The sequence below is a fragment of the Salvelinus alpinus genome, chromosome 1 (genome assembly GCF_045679555.1).
Source record: "Salvelinus alpinus chromosome 1, SLU_Salpinus.1, whole genome shotgun sequence".
In the NCBI taxonomy this organism is placed as follows: domain Eukaryota; kingdom Metazoa; phylum Chordata; class Actinopteri; order Salmoniformes; family Salmonidae; genus Salvelinus; species Salvelinus alpinus.
Window position 1 is genome coordinate 1,209,415 of NC_092086.1, and position 20,318 is coordinate 1,229,732.

At 55.1% G+C, this 20,318-nt stretch overlaps 1 protein-coding gene across 2 annotated transcripts in view; it reads left to right on the forward strand.

Moving 5' to 3' along the window:
• ccdc97 (coiled-coil domain containing 97) overlaps positions 1–20,318 on the forward strand; it is a 52,295-nt gene that overhangs the window by 1,760 nt on the left and 30,217 nt on the right. For both annotated transcript variants that reach the window (XR_011673629.1, XM_071390468.1), the window contains exon 3: positions 9,798–9,957. Coding sequence is in view for 1 of the 2 variants with exons in the window: in XM_071390468.1 (XP_071246569.1) it covers positions 9,798–9,957 (160 nt within the window). In the remaining variant the exon portion in view is untranslated. The remainder of the gene's footprint in view (positions 1–9,797; positions 9,958–20,318) is intronic.

A 20,318-nucleotide genomic window follows, 5' to 3' on the forward strand; every position in this document is an offset into this window, starting at 1 on the left:
CCAAAAAGTTCTATTTTGGTTTCATCTGACCATATGACATTCTCCCAATCTTCTTCTGGATCATCCAAATGCTCTCTAGCAAACTTCAGACGGGCCTGGACATGTACTGGCTTAAGCAGGGGGACACGTCTGGCACTGCAGGATTTGAGTCCCTGGCGGCGTAGTGTGTTACTGATGGTAGGCTTTGTTACTTTGGTACCAGCTCTCTGCAGGTCATTCACTAGGTCCCCCCGTGTGGTTCTGGGATTTTTGCTCACCGTTCTTGTGATCATTTTGACCCCACGGGGTGAGATCTTGCGTGGAGCCCCAGATCGAGGGAGATTATCAGTGGTCTTGTATGTCTTCCATTTCCTAATAATTGCTCCCACAGTTGATTTCTTCAAACCAAGCTGCTTACCTATTGCAGATTCAGTCTTCCCAGCCTGGTGCAGGTCTACAATTTTGTTTCTGGTGTTGTCCTTTGACAGCTCTTTGGTCTTGGCCATAGTGGAGTTTGGAGTGTGACTGTTTGAGGTTGTGGACAGGTGTCTTTTATACTGATAACAAGTTCAAACAGGTGCCATTAATACAGGTAACGAATGGAGGACAGAGGAGCCTCTTAAAGAAGAAGTTACAGGTCTGTGAGAGCCAGAAATCTTGCTTGTTTGTAGGTGACCAAATACTTATTTTCCACCATAATTTGCAAATAAATTCATTAAAAATCCTACAATGTGATTTTCTGGATTTTATTTTCTCATTTTGTCTGTCATAGTTGAAGTGTACCTATGATGAAAATTACAGGCCTCTCTCATCTTTTTAAGTGGGAGAACTTGCACAATTGGTGGCTGACTAAATACTTTTTTGCCCCACTGTATCTGAAACTGGCCTGAGTACGACTTGGTTTGTATAGAGACTGGCATATGACCAAACCCTGCTCCCCCATCACCTCTGACCCTCTGTCCCATCACCTCTGACCTCTAACCCTCTGTCCCATCACCTCTGACCCTCTGTCCCATCACCTCTGACCCTCTGTCCCATCACCTCTGACCTCTGACCCTCTGTCCCATCACCTCTAACCCTCTGTCCCATCACCTCTAACCCTCTGTCCCATCACCTCTGACCCTCTGACCCATCACCTCTAACCCTCTGTCCCATCACCTCTAACCCTCTGTCCCATCACCTCTGACCCTCTGTCCCATCACCTCTAACCCTCTGTCCCATCACCTCTGACCCTCTGTCCCATCACCTCTGACCCTCTGTCCCATCACCTCTAACCCTCTGTCCCATCACCTCTGACCTCTAACCCTCTGTCCCATCACCTCTGTCCCATCACCTCTGACCCTCTGTCCCATCACCTCTGACCCTCTGTCCCATCACCTCTGACCTCTAACCCTCTGTCCCATCACCTCTGACCTCTGACCCTCTGTCCCATCACCTCTAACCCTCTGTCCCATCACCTCTGACCTCTGACCCTCTGTCCCATCACCTCTAACCCTCTGTCCCATCACCTCTGACCCTCTGTCCCATCACCTCTGACCTCTAACCCTCTGTCCCATCACCTCTGACCTCTAACCCTCTGTCCCATCACCTCTGACCTCTAACCCTCTGTCCCATCACCTCTGACCCTCTGTCCCATCACCTCTGACCCTCTGTCCCATCACCTCTGACCTCTGACCATCTGTCCCATCACCTCTGACCTCTAACCCTCTGTCCCATTACCTCTGACCTCTAACCCTCTGTCCCATCACCTCTGTCCCATCACCTCTGACCCTCTGTCCCATCACCTCTGACCCTCTGTCCCATCACCTCTAACCCTCTGTCCCATCACCTCTGACCTCTAACCCTCTGTCCCATCACCTCTAACCCTCTGTCCCATCACCTCTAACCCTCTGTCCCATCACCTCTAACCCTCTGTCCCATCACCTCTAACCCTCTGTCCCATCACCTCTGACCTCTAACCCTCTGTCCCATCACCTCTGACCTCTAACCCTCTGTACCATCACCTCTAACCCTCTGTCCCATCACCTCTAACCCTCTGTCCCATCACCTCTGACCTCTAACCCTCTGTCCCATCACCTCTGACCTCTGACCCTCTGTCCCATCACCTCTAACCCTCTGTCCCATCACCTCTAACCCTCTGTCCCATCACCTCTGACCTCTAACCCTCTGTCCCATCACCTCTAACCCTCTGTCCCATCACCTCTGACCTCTAACCCTCTGTCCCATCACCTCTGACCTCTAACCCTCTGTCCCATCACCTCTGACCCTCTGTCCCATCACCTCTGACCTCTAACCCTCTGTCCCATCACCTCTAACCCTCTGTCCCATCACCTCTGACCTCTAACCCTCTGTCCCATCACCTCTGACCTCTAACCCTCTGTCCCATCACCTCTGACCCTCTGTCCCATCACCTCTGACCCTCTGTCCCATCACCTCTGACCTCTAACCCTCTGTCCCATCACCTCTGACCCTCTGTCCCATCACCTCTGACCCTCTGTCCCATCACCTCTGACCCTCTGTCCCATCACCTCTGACCTCTAACCCTCTGTCCCATCACCTCTGACCCTCTGTCCCATCACCTCTAACCCTCTGTCCCATCACCTCTGACCCTCTGTCCCATCACCTCTGACCCTCTGTCCCATCACCTCTAACCCTCTGTCCCATCACCTCTGACCTCTAACCCTCTGTCCCATCACCTCTGTCCCATCACCTCTGACCCTCTGTCCCATCACCTCTGACCCTCTGTCCCATCACCTCTGACCTCTAACCCTCTGTCCCATCACCTCTGACCTCTGACCCTCTGTCCCATCACCTCTAACCCTCTGTCCCATCACCTCTAACCCTCTGTCCCATCACCTCTGACCTCTGACCCTCTGTCCCATCACCTCTGACCTCTAACCCTCTGTCCCATCACCTCTGACCTCTAACCCTCTGTCCCATCACCTCTGACCTCTAACCCTCTGTCCCATCACCTCTGACCCTCTGTCCCATCACCTCTGACCCTCTGTCCCATCACCTCTGACCTCTGACCATCTGTCCCATCACCTCTGACCTCTAACCCTCTGTCCCATTACCTCTGACCTCTAACCCTCTGTCCCATCACCTCTGTCCCATCACCTCTGACCCTCTGTCCCATCACCTCTGACCCTCTGTCCCATCACCTCTAACCCTCTGTCCCATCACCTCTGACCTCTAACCCTCTGTCCCATCACCTCTAACCCTCTGTCCCATCACCTCTAACCCTCTGTCCCATCACCTCTGACCTCTAACCCTCTGTCCCATCACCTCTGACCCTCTGTCCCATCACCTCTGACCTCTAACCCTCTGTCCCATCACCTCTGACCCTCTGTCCCATCACCTCTGACCCTCTGTCCCATCACCTCTGACCTCTGACCCTCTGTCCCATCACCTCTAACCCTCTGTCCCATCACCTCTAACCCTCTGTCCCATCACCTCTGACCCTCTGACCCATCACCTCTAACCCTCTGTCCCATCACCTCTAACCCTCTGTCCCATCACCTCTGACCCTCTGTCCCATCACCTCTAACCCTCTGTCCCATCACCTCTGACCCTCTGTCCCATCACCTCTGACCCTCTGTCCCATCACCTCTAACCCTCTGTCCCATCACCTCTGACCTCTAACCCTCTGTCCCATCACCTCTGTCCCATCACCTCTGACCCTCTGTCCCATCACCTCTGACCCTCTGTCCCATCACCTCTGACCTCTAACCCTCTGTCCCATCACCTCTGACCTCTGACCCTCTGTCCCATCACCTCTAACCCTCTGTCCCATCACCTCTGACCTCTGACCCTCTGTCCCATCACCTCTAACCCTCTGTCCCATCACCTCTGACCCTCTGTCCCATCACCTCTGACCTCTAACCCTCTGTCCCATCACCTCTGACCTCTAACCCTCTGTCCCATCACCTCTGACCTCTAACCCTCTGTCCCATCACCTCTGACCCTCTGTCCCATCACCTCTGACCCTCTGTCCCATCACCTCTGACCTCTGACCATCTGTCCCATCACCTCTGACCTCTAACCCTCTGTCCCATTACCTCTGACCTCTAACCCTCTGTCCCATCACCTCTGTCCCATCACCTCTGACCCTCTGTCCCATCACCTCTGACCCTCTGTCCCATCACCTCTAACCCTCTGTCCCATCACCTCTGACCTCTAACCCTCTGTCCCATCACCTCTAACCCTCTGTCCCATCACCTCTAACCCTCTGTCCCATCACCTCTAACCCTCTGTCCCATCACCTCTAACCCTCTGTCCCATCACCTCTGACCTCTAACCCTCTGTCCCATCACCTCTGACCTCTAACCCTCTGTACCATCACCTCTAACCCTCTGTCCCATCACCTCTAACCCTCTGTCCCATCACCTCTGACCTCTAACCCTCTGTCCCATCACCTCTGACCTCTGACCCTCTGTCCCATCACCTCTAACCCTCTGTCCCATCACCTCTAACCCTCTGTCCCATCACCTCTGACCTCTAACCCTCTGTCCCATCACCTCTAACCCTCTGTCCCATCACCTCTGACCTCTAACCCTCTGTCCCATCACCTCTGACCTCTAACCCTCTGTCCCATCACCTCTGACCCTCTGTCCCATCACCTCTGACCTCTAACCCTCTGTCCCATCACCTCTAACCCTCTGTCCCATCACCTCTGACCTCTAACCCTCTGTCCCATCACCTCTGACCTCTAACCCTCTGTCCCATCACCTCTGACCCTCTGTCCCATCACCTCTGACCCTCTGTCCCATCACCTCTGACCTCTAACCCTCTGTCCCATCACCTCTGACCCTCTGTCCCATCACCTCTGACCCTCTGTCCCATCACCTCTGACCCTCTGTCCCATCACCTCTGACCTCTAACCCTCTGTCCCATCACCTCTGACCCTCTGTCCCATCACCTCTAACCCTCTGTCCCATCACCTCTGACCCTCTGTCCCATCACCTCTGACCCTCTGTCCCATCACCTCTAACCCTCTGTCCCATCACCTCTGACCTCTAACCCTCTGTCCCATCACCTCTGTCCCATCACCTCTGACCCTCTGTCCCATCACCTCTGACCCTCTGTCCCATCACCTCTGACCTCTAACCCTCTGTCCCATCACCTCTGACCTCTGACCCTCTGTCCCATCACCTCTAACCCTCTGTCCCATCACCTCTAACCCTCTGTCCCATCACCTCTGACCTCTGACCCTCTGTCCCATCACCTCTGACCTCTAACCCTCTGTCCCATCACCTCTGACCTCTAACCCTCTGTCCCATCACCTCTGACCTCTAACCCTCTGTCCCATCACCTCTGACCCTCTGTCCCATCACCTCTGACCCTCTGTCCCATCACCTCTGACCTCTGACCATCTGTCCCATCACCTCTGACCTCTAACCCTCTGTCCCATTACCTCTGACCTCTAACCCTCTGTCCCATCACCTCTGTCCCATCACCTCTGACCCTCTGTCCCATCACCTCTGACCCTCTGTCCCATCACCTCTAACCCTCTGTCCCATCACCTCTGACCTCTAACCCTCTGTCCCATCACCTCTAACCCTCTGTCCCATCACCTCTAACCCTCTGTCCCATCACCTCTAACCCTCTGTCCCATCACCTCTAACCCTCTGTCCCATCACCTCTGACCTCTAACCCTCTGTCCCATCACCTCTGACCTCTAACCCTCTGTACCATCACCTCTAACCCTCTGTCCCATCACCTCTAACCCTCTGTCCCATCACCTCTGACCTCTAACCCTCTGTCCCATCACCTCTGACCTCTGACCCTCTGTCCCATCACCTCTAACCCTCTGTCCCATCACCTCTAACCCTCTGTCCCATCACCTCTGACCTCTAACCCTCTGTCCCATCACCTCTAACCCTCTGTCCCATCACCTCTGACCTCTAACCCTCTGTCCCATCACCTCTGACCTCTAACCCTCTGTCCCATCACCTCTGACCCTCTGTCCCATCACCTCTGACCTCTAACCCTCTGTCCCATCACCTCTAACCCTCTGTCCCATCACCTCTGACCTCTAACCCTCTGTCCCATCACCTCTGACCTCTAACCCTCTGTCCCATCACCTCTGACCTCTAACCCTCTGTCCCATCACCTCTGACCCTCTGTCCCATCACCTCTCACCCTCTGTCCCATCACCTCTGACCTCTAACCCTCTGTCCCATCACCTCTGACCCTCTGTCCCATCACCTCTGACCCTCTGTCCCATCACCTCTGACCCTCTGTCCCATCACCTCTGACCTCTAACCCTCTGTCCCATCACCTCTGACCCTCTGTCCCATCACCTCTGACCCTCTGTCCCATCACCTCTAACCCTCTGTCCCATCACCTCTGACCTCTAACCCTCTGTCCCATCACCTCTGACCTCTAACCCTCTGTCCCATCACCGCTGACCTCTAACTCTCTGTCCCATCACCTCTGACCTCTAACCCTCTGTCCCATCACCTCTGACCTCTAACCCTCTGTCCCATCACCTCTGACCTCTAACCCTCTGTCCCATCACCTCTGACCTCTGACCCTCTGTCCCATCACCTCTAACCCTCTGTCCCATCACCTCTGACCCTCTGTCCCATCACCTCTGACCTCTAACCCTCTGTCCCATCACCTCTGACCCTCTGTCTCATCACCTCTGACCTCTAACCCTCTGTCCCATCACCTCTGACCCTCTGTCCCATCACCTCTGACCTCTAACCCTCTGTCCCATCACCTCTGACCTCTGACCCTCTGTCCCATCACTTCTAACCCTCTGTCCCATCACCTCTGACCTCTAACCCTCTGTCCCATCACCTCTGACCTCTGTCCCATCACCTCTGACCTCTAACCCTCTGTCCCATCACCTCTGACCCTCTGTCCCATCACCTCTAACCCTCTGTCCCATCACCTCTGACCTCTAACTCTCTGTCCCATCACCTCTGACCTCTGACCCTCTGTCCCATCACCTCTGACCCTCTGTCCCATCACCTCTGACCCTCTGTCCCATCACCTCTAACCCTCTGTCCCATCACCTCTGTCCCATCACCTCTAACCCTCTGTCCCATCACCTCTGACCCTCTGTCCCATCACCTCTGACCTCTGACCATCTGTCCCATCACCTCTGACCTCTAACCCTCTGTCCCATTACCTCTGACCTCTAACCCTCTGTCCCATCACCTCTGTCCCATCACCTCTGACCCTCTGTCCCATCACCTCTGACCCTCTGTCCCATCACCTCTAACCCTCTGTCCCATCACCTCTGACCTCTAACCCTCTGTCCCATCACCTCTAACCCTCTGTCCCATCACCTCTAACCCTCTGTCCCATCACCTCTAACCCTCTGTCCCATCACCTCTAACCCTCTGTCCCATCACCTCTGACCTCTAACCCTCTGTCCCATCACCTCTGACCTCTAACCCTCTGTACCATCACCTCTAACCCTCTGTCCCATCACCTCTAACCCTCTGTCCCATCACCTCTGACCTCTAACCCTCTGTCCCATCACCTCTGACCTCTGACCCTCTGTCCCATCACCTCTAACCCTCTGTCCCATCACCTCTAACCCTCTGTCCCATCACCTCTGACCTCTAACCCTCTGTCCCATCACCTCTAACCCTCTGTCCCATCACCTCTGACCTCTAACCCTCTGTCCCATCACCTCTGACCTCTAACCCTCTGTCCCATCACCTCTGACCCTCTGTCCCATCACCTCTGACCTCTAACCCTCTGTCCCATCACCTCTAACCCTCTGTCCCATCACCTCTGACCTCTAACCCTCTGTCCCATCACCTCTGACCTCTAACCCTCTGTCCCATCACCTCTGACCTCTAACCCTCTGTCCCATCACCTCTGACCCTCTGTCCCATCACCTCTGACCCTCTGTCCCATCACCTCTGACCTCTAACCCTCTGTCCCATCACCTCTGACCCTCTGTCCCATCACCTCTGACCCTCTGTCCCATCACCTCTGACCCTCTGTCCCATCACCTCTGACCTCTAACCCTCTGTCCCATCACCTCTGACCCTCTGTCCCATCACCTCTGACCCTCTGTCCCATCACCTCTAACCCTCTGTCCCATCACCTCTGACCTCTAACCCTCTGTCCCATCACCTCTGACCTCTAACCCTCTGTCCCATCACCTCTGACCTCTAACTCTCTGTCCCATCACCTCTGACCTCTAACCCTCTGTCCCATCACCTCTGACCTCTGACCCTCTGTCCCATCACCTCTGACCTCTAACCCTCTGTCCCATCACCTCTGACCTCTGACCCTCTGTCCCATCACCTCTAACCCTCTGTCCCATCACCTCTGACCCTCTGTCCCATCACCTCTGACCTCTAACCCTCTGTCCCATCACCTCTGACCCTCTGTCTCATCACCTCTGACCTCTAACCCTCTGTCCCATCACCTCTGACCCTCTGTCCCATCACCTCTGACCTCTAACCCTCTGTCCCATCACCTCTGACCTCTGACCCTCTGTCCCATCACTTCTAACCCTCTGTCCCATCACCTCTGACCTCTAACCCTCTGTCCCATCACCTCTGACCTCTGTCCCATCACCTCTGACCTCTAACCCTCTGTCCCATCACCTCTGACCCTCTGTCCCATCACCTCTAACCCTCTGTCCCATCACCTCTGACCTCTAACTCTCTGTCCCATCACCTCTGACCTCTGACCCTCTGTCCCATCACCTCTGACCCTCTGTCCCATCACCTCTGACCCTCTGTCCCATCACCTCTAACCCTCTGTCCCATCACCTCTGTCCCATCACCTCTAACCCTCTGTCCCATCACCTCTGACCTCTAACCCTCTGTCCCATCACCTCTGACCCTCTGTCCCATCACCTCTAACCCTCTGTCCCATCACCTCTAACCCTCTGTCCCATCACCTCTAACCCTCTGTCCCATCACCTCTGACCTCTAACCCTCTGTCCCATCACCTCTGACCTCTAACCCTCTGTCCCATCACCTCTAACCCTCTGTCCCATCACCTCTGACCTCTGACCCTCTGTCCCATCCCCTCTGACCTCTAACCCTCTGTCCCATCACCTCTGACCTCTGACCCTCTGTCCCATCACCTCTGACCCTCTGTCCCATCACCTCTGACCTCTAACCCTCTGTCCCATCACCTCTGACCTCTAACCCTCTGTCCCATCACCTCTGACCTCTAACCCTCTGTCCCATCACCTCTGACCTCTAACCCTCTGTCCCATCACCTCTAACCCTCTGTCCCATCACCTCTAACCCTCTGTCCCATCACCTCTAACCCTCTGTCCCATCACCTCTGACCTCTGACCCTCTGTCCCATCACCTCTGACCTCTAACCCTCTGTCCCATCACCTCTGACCTCTAACCCTCTGTCCCATCACCTCTGACCTCTAACCCTCTGTCCCATCACCTCTGACCTCTAACCCTGTCCCATCACCTCTGACCTCTAACCCTCTGTCCCATCACCTCTGACCTCTAACCCTCTGTCCCATCACCTCTAACCCTCTGTCCCATCACCTCTAACCCTCTGTCCCATCACCTCTGACCTCTAACCCTCTGTCCCATCACCTCTAACCCTCTGTCCCATCACCTCTGACCCTCTGTCCCATCACCTCTGACCTCTAACCCTCTGTCCCATCACCTCTGACCTCTAACCCTCTGTCCCATCACCTCTGACCTCTAACCCTCTGTCCCATCACCTCTGACCTCTAACCCTCTGTCCCATCACCTCTGACCTCTAACCCTCTGTCCCATCACCTCTGACCTCTAACCCTCTGTCCCATCACCTCTGACCTCTAACCCTCTGTCCCATCACCTCTGACCTCTAACCCTCTCCCACAGGCCCACCTGAAGCCACAGCACCTGTCAGCGTTCTGCCATCTGACTTCTGACCCCCGGGCGCAGTACTACTGCCGGGAGGTGAGGCGGAGAACAGCGGGACGCGCCAACAGGACCCGGGTACGCAACCAACGCTACGCTGCCCTCAGGGAGCTGCAGAGGGGTGAGCCTAGCAACCAATCACAGACCCTGGTACTCAGTGTTCAGCACCAATCACAGACCCTGGTACTCAGTCTTCAGCACCAATCACAGACCCTGGTACTCAGTCTTCAGCACCAATCACAGACCCTGGTACTCAGTCTTCAGCACCAATCACAGACCCTGGTACTCAGTCTTCAGCACCAATCACAGACCCTGGTACTCAGTCTTCAGCACCAATCACAGACCCTGGTACTCAAACACTGATACTCACCCAGGTCTAGGGTTGTAAAGCTACTGGTAATCAGCGGTGGAAAAAGGACCCAATAGTCATACTTGAGTAAAAGTAAAGATACCTTAATAGAAAATGACTCCAGTAAAAGTGAAAGTCACCCAGTAAAATACTACTTGAGTAAAAGTCTGAAAGTATTTGGTTTTAAATATACTTAAATATCAAAAGTAGAAGTATAAATCACTTCAAATTCCTTATACTAAGCAAACCAGATGGCACCAGGGGACATTTACACTCAGACGACATTTACAAACGAAACGTGTGTTTAGTGAGTCCTCCAGATCAGAGGCAGTAGAGATGACCAGGGATGTTCTCTGGTTAGTGAGTCCTCCAGATCAGAGGCAGTAGGGACGACCAGGGATGTTCTCTTGATAAGTGTGTAAATTGGACCATTTTCCTGTCCTGCTAAGCATTCAAAATATAACTAGTACCTTTGGGTGTCGGGGAAAATATATGGAGTAAAAAGTACATTAGTTTCTTTAGGAATGTAGTGAAGTAAAAGTTTTCAATAATATAAATAGTAAAGTACAGATAGCCACAGAAAATGACCTAAGTAGTACTTTAAAGTATTTCAACATGTCTCTAACCCCCCCCCCCCCCCCCCCCCAGAGGACCAGTACTTCAACATGTCTCTAAACCCCCCCGAGGGCCAGTACTTCAACATGTCTCTAACCCCCCCAGAGGGCCAGTACTTCAACATGTCTCTAACCCCCCCAGAGGGCCAGTACTTCAACATGTCTCTAACCCCCCCAGAGGGCCAGTACTTCAACATGTCTCTAACCCCCCCCCCCAGAGGGCCAGTACTTCAACATGTCTCTAACCCCCCCCCCCAGAGGGCCAGTACTTCAACATGTCTCTAACCCCCCCCCCCAGAGGGCCAGTACTTCAACATGTCTCTAACCCCCCCAGAGGGCCAGTACTTCAACATGTCTCTAAACCCCCCAGAGGGCCAGTACTTCAACATGTCTCTAACCCCCCCCCCCCAGAGGGCCAGTACTTCAACATGTCTCTAACCCCCCCCCCAGAGGGCCAGTACTTCAACATGTCTCTAACCCCCCCAGAGGGCCAGTACTTCAACATGTCTCTAACCCCCCCAGAGGGCCAGTACTTCAACATGTCTCTAACCCCCCCAGAGGACCAGTACTTCAACATGTCTCTAACCCCCCCAGAGGGCCAGTACTTCAACATGTCTCTAACCCCCCCAGAGGGCCAGTACTTCAACATGTCTCTAACCCCCCCAGAGGGCCAGTACTTCAACATGTCTCTAACCCCCCCAGAGGGCCAGTACTTCAACATGTCTCTAACCCCCCCAGAGGGCCAGTACTTTAACATGTCTCTAACCCCCCCAGAGGGCCAGTACTTCAACATGTCTCTAACCCCCCCAGAGGGCCAGTACTTCAACATGTCTCTAACCCCCCCCCCAGAGGGCCAGTACTTCAACATGTCTCTAACCCCCCCAGAGGGCCAGTACTTCAACATGTCTCTAACCCCCCCAGAGGGCCAGTACTTCAACATGTCTCTAACCCCCCCAGAGGGCCAGTACTTCAACATGTCTCTAACCCCCCCAGAGGACCAGTACTTCAACATGTCTCTAACCCCCCCAGAGGGCCAGTACTTCAACATGTCTCTAACCCCCCCAGAGGGCCAGTACTTCAACATGTCTCTAACCCCCCCAGAGGGCCAGTACTTCAACATGTCTCTAACCCCCCCAGAGGGCCAGTACTTCAACATGTCTCTAACCCCCCCCCCAGAGGGCCAGTACTTCAACATGTCTCTAACCCCCCCCCCAGAGGGCCAGTACTTCAACATGTCTCTAACCCCCCCAGAGGGCCAGTACTTCAACATGTCTCTAACCCCCCCAGAGGGCCAGTACTTCAACATGTCTCTAACCCCCCCCTCCCCCAGAGGGCCAGTACTTCAACATGTCTCTAACCCCCCCAGAGGGCCAGTACTTCAACATGTCTCTAACCCCCCCAGAGGGCCAGTACTTCAACATGTCTCTAACCCCCCCAGAGGGCCAGTACTTCAACATGTCTCTAACCCCCCCAGAGGGCCAGTACTTCAACATGTCTCTAACCCCCCCCCCCAGAGGGCCAGTACTTCAACATGTCTCTAACCCCCCCAGAGGGCCAGTACTTCAACATGTCTCTAAACCCCCCAGAGGGCCAGTACTTCAACATGTCTCTAACCCCCCCAGAGGGCCAGTACTTGAACATGTCTCTAACCCCCCCCCCCCCAGAGGGCCAGTACTTCAACATGTCTCTAACCCCCCCCCCCCCAGAGGGCCAGTACTTCAACATGTCTCTAACCCCCCCCCCCCAGAGGGCCAGTACTTCAACATGTCTCTTACCCCCCCCAGAGGGCCAGTACTTCAACATGTCTCTAACCCCCCCAGAGGACCAGTACTTCAACATGTCTCTAACCCCCCCAGAGGGCCAGTACTTCAACATGTCTCTAACCCCCCCAGAGGGCCAGTACTTCAACATGTCTCTAACCCCCCCAGAGGGCCAGTACTTCAACATGTCTCTAACCCCCCCAGAGGGCCAGTACTTCAACATGTCTCTAACCCCCCCAGAGGGCCAGTACTTCAACATGTCTCTAACCCCCCCAGAGGGCCAGTACTTCAACATGTCTCTAACCCCCCCAGAGGGCCAGTACTTCAACATGTCTCTAACCCCCCCAGAGGGCCAGTACTTCAACATGTCTCTAACCCCCCCAGAGGGCCAGTACTTCAACATGTCTCTAACCCCCCCAGAGGACCAGTACTTCAACATGTCTCTAAACCCCCCCGAGGGCCAGTACTTCAACATGTCTCTAACCGCCCCAGAGGGCCAGTACTTCAACATGTCTCTAACCCCCCCAGAGGGCCAGTACTTCAACATGTCTCTAACCCCCCCAGAGGGCCAGTACTTCAACATGTCTCTAACCCCCCCCCCAGAGGGCCAGTACTTCAACATGTCTCTAACCCCCCCCCCCAGAGGGCCAGTACTTCAACATGTCTCTAACCCCCCCCCCCAGAGGGCCAGTACTTCAACATGTCTCTAACCCCCCCAGAGGGCCAGTACTTCAACATGTCTCTAACCCCCCCCCCAGAGGGCCAGTACTTCAACATGTCTCTAACCCCCCCAGAGGGCCAGTACTTCAACATGTCTCTAAACCCCCCAGAGGGCCAGTACTTCAACATGTCTCTAACCCCCCCGGAGGGCCAGTACTTCAACATGTCTCTAACCCCCCCCCCCCCCAGAGGGCCAGTACTTCAACATGTCTCTAACCCCCCCCCCCCCAGAGGGCCAGTACTTCAACATGTCTCTAACCCCCCCAGAGGGCCAGTACTTCAACATGTCTCTAACCCCCCCAGAGGGCCAGTACTTCAACATGTCTCTAACCCCCCCAGAGGACCAGTACTTCAACATGTCTCTAACCCCCCCAGAGGGCCAGTACTTCAACATGTCTCTAACCCCCCCAGAGGGCCAGTACTTCAACATGTCTCTAACCCCCCCAGAGGGCCAGTACTTCAACATGTCTCTAACCCCCCCAGAGGGCCAGTACTTCAACATGTCTCTAACCCCCCCAGAGGGCCAGTACTTCAACATGTCTCTAACCCCCCCCCCAGAGGGCCAGTACTTCAACATGTCTCTAACCCCCCCCCCAGAGGGCCAGTACTTCAACATGTCTCTAACCCCCCCAGAGGGCCAGTACTTCAACATGTCTCTAACCCCCCCAGAGGGCCAGTACTTCAACATGTCTCTAACCCCCCCAGAGGGCCAGTACTTCAACATGTCTCTAACCCCCCCAGAGGACCAGTACTTCAACATGTCTCTAACCCCCCCAGAGGGCCAGTACTTCAACATGTCTCTAACCCCCCCAGAGGGCCAGTACTTCAACATGTCTCTAACCCCCCCAGAGGGCCAGTACTTCAACATGTCTCTAACCCCCCCAGAGGGCCAGTACTTCAACATGTCTCTAACCCCCCCAGAGGGCCAGTACTTCAACATGTCTCTAACCCCCCCCCCAGAGGGCCAGTACTTCAACATGTCTCTAACCCCCCCCCCAGAGGGCCAGTACTTCAACATGTCTCTAACCCCCCCAGAGGGCCAGTACTTCAACATGTCTCTAACCCCCCCAGAGGGCCAGTACTTCAACATGTCTCTAACCCCCCCTCCCCCAGAGGGCCAGTACTTCAACATGTCTCTAACCCCCCCAGAGGGCCAGTACTTCAACATGTCTCTAACCCCCCCAGAGGGCCAGTACTTCAACATGTCTCTAACCCCCCCAGAGGGCCAGTACTTCAACATGTCTCTAACCCCCCCCCCAGAGGGCCAGTACTTCAACATGTCTCTAACCCCCCCAGAGGGCCAGTACTTCAACATGTCTCTAAACCCCCCAGAGGGCCAGTACTTCAACATGTCTCTAACCCCCCCAGAGGGCCAGTACTTGAACATGTCTCTAACCCCCCCCCCCCCCAGAGGGCCAGTACTTCAACATGTCTCTAACCCCCCCCCCCCAGAGGGCCAGTACTTCAACATGTCTCTAACCCCCCCCCCCCAGAGGGCCAGTACTTCAACATGTCTCTAACCCCCCCAGAGGGCCAGTACTTCAACATGTCTCTAACCCCCCCAGAGGACCAGTACTTCAACATGTCTCTAACCCCCCCAGAGGGCCAGTACTTCAACATGTCTCTAACCCCCCCAGAGGGCCAGTACTTCAACATGTCTCTAACCCCCCCAGAGGGCCAGTACTTCAACATGTCTCTAACCCCCCCAGAGGGCCAGTACTTCAACATGTCTCTAACCCCCCCAGAGGGCCAGTACTTCAACATGTCTCTAACCCCCCCAGAGGGCCAGTACTTCAACATGTCTCTAACCCCCCCAGAGGGCCAGTACTTCAACATGTCTCTAACCCCCCCAGAGGGCCAGTACTTCAACATGTCTCTAACCCCCCCAGAGGGCCAGTACTTCAACATGTCTCTAACCCCCCCAGAGGGCCAGTACTTCAACATGTCTCTAACCCCCCCCCCAGAGGGCCAGTACTTCAACATGTCTCTAACCCCCCCAGAGGGCCAGTACTTCAACATGTCTCTAATCCCCCCCCCCAGAGGACCAGTACTTCAACATGTCTCTAATCCCCCCCCCCAGAGGACCAGTACTTCAACATGTCTCTAATCCCCCCCCCCCAGAGGACCAGTACTTCAACATGTCTCTAACCCCCCCAGAGGACCAGTACTTCAACATGTCTCTAACCCCCCCAGAGGGCCAGTACTTCAACATGTCTCTAACCCCCCCAGAGGGCCAGTACTTCAACATGTCTCTAACCCCCCCAGAGGGCCAGTACTTCAACATGTCTCTAACCCCCCCAGAGGGCCAGTACTTCAACATGTCTCTAACCCCCCCAGAGGGCCAGTACTTCAACATGTCTCTAACCCCCCCAGAGGGCCAGTACTTCAACATGTCTCTAACCCCCCCAGAGGGCCAGTACTTCAACATGTCTCTAACCCCCCCCCCAGAGGGCCAGTACTTCAACATGTCTCTAACCCCCCCAGAGGGCCAGTACTTCAACATGTCTCTAACCCCCCCAGAGGGCCAGTACTTCAACATGTCTCTAATCCCCCCCCCCAGAGGACCAGTACTTCAACATGTCTCTAATCCCCCCCCCCAGAGGACCAGTACTTCAACATGTCTCTAACCCCCCCAGAGGGCCAGTACTTCAACATGTCTCTAACCCCCCCAGAGGACCAGTACTTCAACATGTCTCTAACCCCCCCAGAGGGCCAGTACTTCAACATGTCTCTAACCCCCCCAGAGGGCCAGTACTTCAACATGTCTCTAACCCCCCCAGAGGGCCAGTACTTCAACATGTCTCTAACCCCCCCAGAGGGCCAGTACTTCAACATGTCTCTAACCCCCCCAGAGGGCCAGTACTTCAACATGTCTCTAACCCCCCCAGAGGGCCAGTACTTCAACATGTCTCTAACCCCCCCAGAGGGCCAGTACTTCAACATGTCTCTAACCCCCCCAGAGGGCCAGTACTTCAACATGTCTCTAACCCCCCCCCCAGAGGGCCAGTACTTCAACATGTCTCTAACCCCCCCCCCAGAGGGCCAGTACTTCAACATGTCTCTAACCCCCCCAGAGGGCCAGTACTTCAACATGTCTCTAACCCCCCCAGAGGGCCAGTACTTCAACATGTCTCTAACCCCCCCAGAGGACCAGTACTTCAACATGTCTCTAACCCCCCCAGAGGGCCAGTACTTCAACATGTCTCTAACCCCCCCAGAGGGCCAGTACTTCAACATGTCTCTAACCCCCCCAGAGGGCCAGTACTTCAACATGTCTCTAACCCCCCCAGAGGGCCAGTACTTCAACATGTCTCTAACCCCCCCAGAGGGCCAGTACTTCAACATGTCTCTAACCCCCCCCCAGAGGGCCAGTACTTCAACATGTCTCTAACCCCCCCCCCAGAGGGCCAGTACTTCAACATGTCTCTAACCCCCCCCCCCAGAGGGCCAGTACTTCAACATGTCTCTAACCCCCCCAGAGGGCCAGTACTTCAACATGTCTCTAACCCCCCCAGAGGGCCAGTACTTCAACATGTCTCTAACCCCCCCCTCCCCCCAGAGGGCCAGTACTTCAACATGTCTCTAACCCCCCCAGAGGGCCAGTACTTCAACATGTCTCTAACCCCCCCAGAGGGCCAGTACTTCAACATGTCTCTAACCCCCCCAGAGGGCCAGTACTTCAACATGTCTCTAACCCCCCCCCCAGAGGGCCAGTACTTCAACATGTCTCTAACCCCCCCAGAGGGCCAGTACTTCAACATGTCTCTAAACCCCCCAGAGGGCCAGTACTTGAACATGTCTCTAACCCCCCCCCCCCCCCAGAGGGCCAGTACTTCAACATGTCTCTAACCCCCCCCCCAGAGGGCCAGTACTTCAACATGTCTCTAACCCCCCCCCCCAGAGGGCCAGTACTTCAACATGTCTCTAACCCCCCCAGAGGGCCAGTACTTCAACATGTCTCTAAACCCCCCAGAGGGCCAGTACTTGAACATGTCTCTAACCCCCCCCCCCCCCCAGAGGGCCAGTACTTCAACATGTCTCTAACCCCCCCCCCCCCAGAGGGCCAGTACTTCAACATGTCTCTAACCCCCCCCCCCAGAGGGCCAGTACTTCAACATGTCTCTAACCCCCCCAGAGGGCCAGTACTTCAACATGTCTCTAACCCCCCCAGAGGACCAGTACTTCAACATGTCTCTAACCCCCCCAGAGGGCCAGTACTTCAACATGTCTCTAACCCCCCCAGAGGGCCAGTACTTCAACATGTCTCTAACCCCCCCAGAGGGCCAGTACTTCAACATGTCTCTAACCCCCCCAGAGGGCCAGTACTTCAACATGTCTCTAACCCCCCCAGAGGGCCAGTACTTCAACATGTCTCTAACCCCCCCAGAGGGCCAGTACTTCAACATGTCTCTAACCCCCCCAGAGGGCCAGTACTTCAACATGTCTCTAACCCCCCCAGAGGGCCAGTACTTCAACATGTCTCTAACCCCCCCAGAGGGCCAGTACTTCAACATGTCTCTAACCCCCCCCCCCAGAGGGCCAGTACTTCAACATGTCTCTAACCCCCCCAGAGGGCCAGTACTTCAACATGTCTCTAATCCCCCCCCCCAGAGGACCAGTACTTCAACATGTCTCTAATCCCCCCCCCAGAGGACCAGTACTTCAACATGTCTCTAATCCCCCCCCCAGAGGACCAGTACTTCAACATGTCTCTAACCCCCCCAGAGGACCAGTACTTCAACATGTCTCTAACCCCCCCAGAGGGCCAGTACTTCAACATGTCTCTAACCCCCCCAGAGGGCCAGTACTTCAACATGTCTCTAACCCCCCCAGAGGGCCAGTACTTCAACATGTCTCTAACCCCCCCAGAGGGCCAGTACTTCAACATGTCTCTAACCCCCCCAGAGGGCCAGTACTTCAACATGTCTCTAACCCCCCCAGAGGGCCAGTACTTCAACATGTCTCTAACCCCCCCCCCAGAGGGCCAGTACTTCAACATGTCTCTAACCCCCCCCCCAGAGGGCCAGTACTTCAACATGTCTCTAACCCCCCCAGAGGGCCAGTACTTCAACATGTCTCTAATCCCCCCCCCCAGAGGACCAGTACTTCAACATGTCTCTAATCCCCCCCCCCAGAGGACCAGTACTTCAACATGTCTCTAATCCCCCCCCCAGAGGACCAGTACTTCAACATGTCTCTAACCCCCCCAGAGGACCAGTACTTCAACATGTCTCTAACCCCCCCAGAGGGCCAGTACTTCAACATGTCTCTAACCCCCCCAGAGGGCCAGTACTTCAACATGTCTCTAACCCCCCCAGAGGGCCAGTACTTCAACATGTCTCTAACCCCCCCAGAGGGCCAGTACTTCAACATGTCTCTAACCCCCCCAGAGGGCCAGTACTTCAACATGTCTCTAACCCCCCCAGAGGGCCAGTACTTCAACATGTCTCTAACCCCCCCCCCCCCCCCCAGAGGGCCAGTACTTCAACATGTCTCTAACCCCCCCAGAGGACCAGTACTTCAACATGTCTCTAACCCCCCCAGAGGGCCAGTACTTCAACATGTCTCTAACCCCCCCAGAGGACCAGTACTTCAACATGTCTCTAACCCCCCAGAGGGCCAGTACTTCAACATGTCTCTAATCCCCCCCCCCCCAGAGGACCAGTACTTCAACATGTCTCTAACCCCCCAGAGGGCCAGTACTTCAACATGTCTCTAACCCCCCCCCAGAGGACCAGTACTACAACATGTCTCTAACCCCCCCAGAGGACCAGTACTTCAACATGTCTCTAACCCCCCCAGAGGGCCAGTACTACAACATGTCTCTAACCCCCCCCCCAGAGGGCCAGTACTTTAACATGTCTCTAACCCCCCCAGAGGACCAGTACTTCAACATGTCTCTAACCCCCCCAGAGGACCAGTACTTCAACATGTCTCTAACCCCCCCCCCAGAGGGCCAGTACTTCAACATGTCTCTAACCCCCCCCCCCCCCCCCAGAGGGCCAGTACTTCAACATGTCTCTAACCCCCCCCCCCAGAGGACCAGTACTTCAACATGTCTCTAACCCCCCCAGAGGACCAGTACTTCAACATGTCTCTAACCCCCCCAGAGGGCCAGTACTTCAACATGTCTCTAACCCCCCCCCCCCCCAGAGGGCCAGTACTTCAACATGTCTCTAACCCCCCCCCCCAGAGGACCAGTACTTCAACATGTCTCTAACCCCCCCAGAGGACCAGTACTTCAACATGTCTCTAACCCCCCCAGAGGGCCAGTACTTTAACATGTCTCTAACCCCCCCAGAGGACCAGTACTTCAACATGTCTCTAACCCCCCCAGAGGGCCAGTACTTCAACATGTCTCTAACCCCCCCAGAGGGCCAGTACTTCAACATGTCTCTAACCCCCCCAGAGGGCCAGTACTTCAACATGTCTCTAACCCCCCCAGAGGACCAGTACTTCAACATGTCTCTAACCCCCCCAGAGGGCCAGTACTTCAACATGTCTCTAACCCCCCCAGAGGACCAGTACTTCAACATGTCTCTAACCCCCCCAGAGGACCAGTACTTCAACATGTCTCTAACCCCCCCCCCAGAGGACCAGTACTTCAACATGTCTCTAACCCCCCCAGAGGGCCAGTACTTCAACATGTCTCTAACCCCCCCAGAGGACCAGTACTTCAACATGTCTCTAACCCCCCCCCCCCAGAGGGCCAGTACTTCAACATGTCTCTAACCCCCCCAGAGGACCAGTACTTCAACATGTCTCTAACCCCCCCCCCCCAGAGGGCCAGTACTTCAACATGTCTCTAACCCCCCCCCCCCAGAGGGCCAGTACTTCAACATGTCTCTAACCCCCCCCCCCCCCAGAGGGCCAGTACTTCAACATGTCTCTAACCCCCCCCCCCCAGAGGACCAGTACTTCAACATGTCTCTAACCCCCCCCCCAGAGGGCCAGTACTTCAACATGTCTCTAACCCCCCCCCCCCAGAGGGCCAGTACTTCAACATGTCTCTAACCCCCCCCCCCCCAGAGGGCCAGTA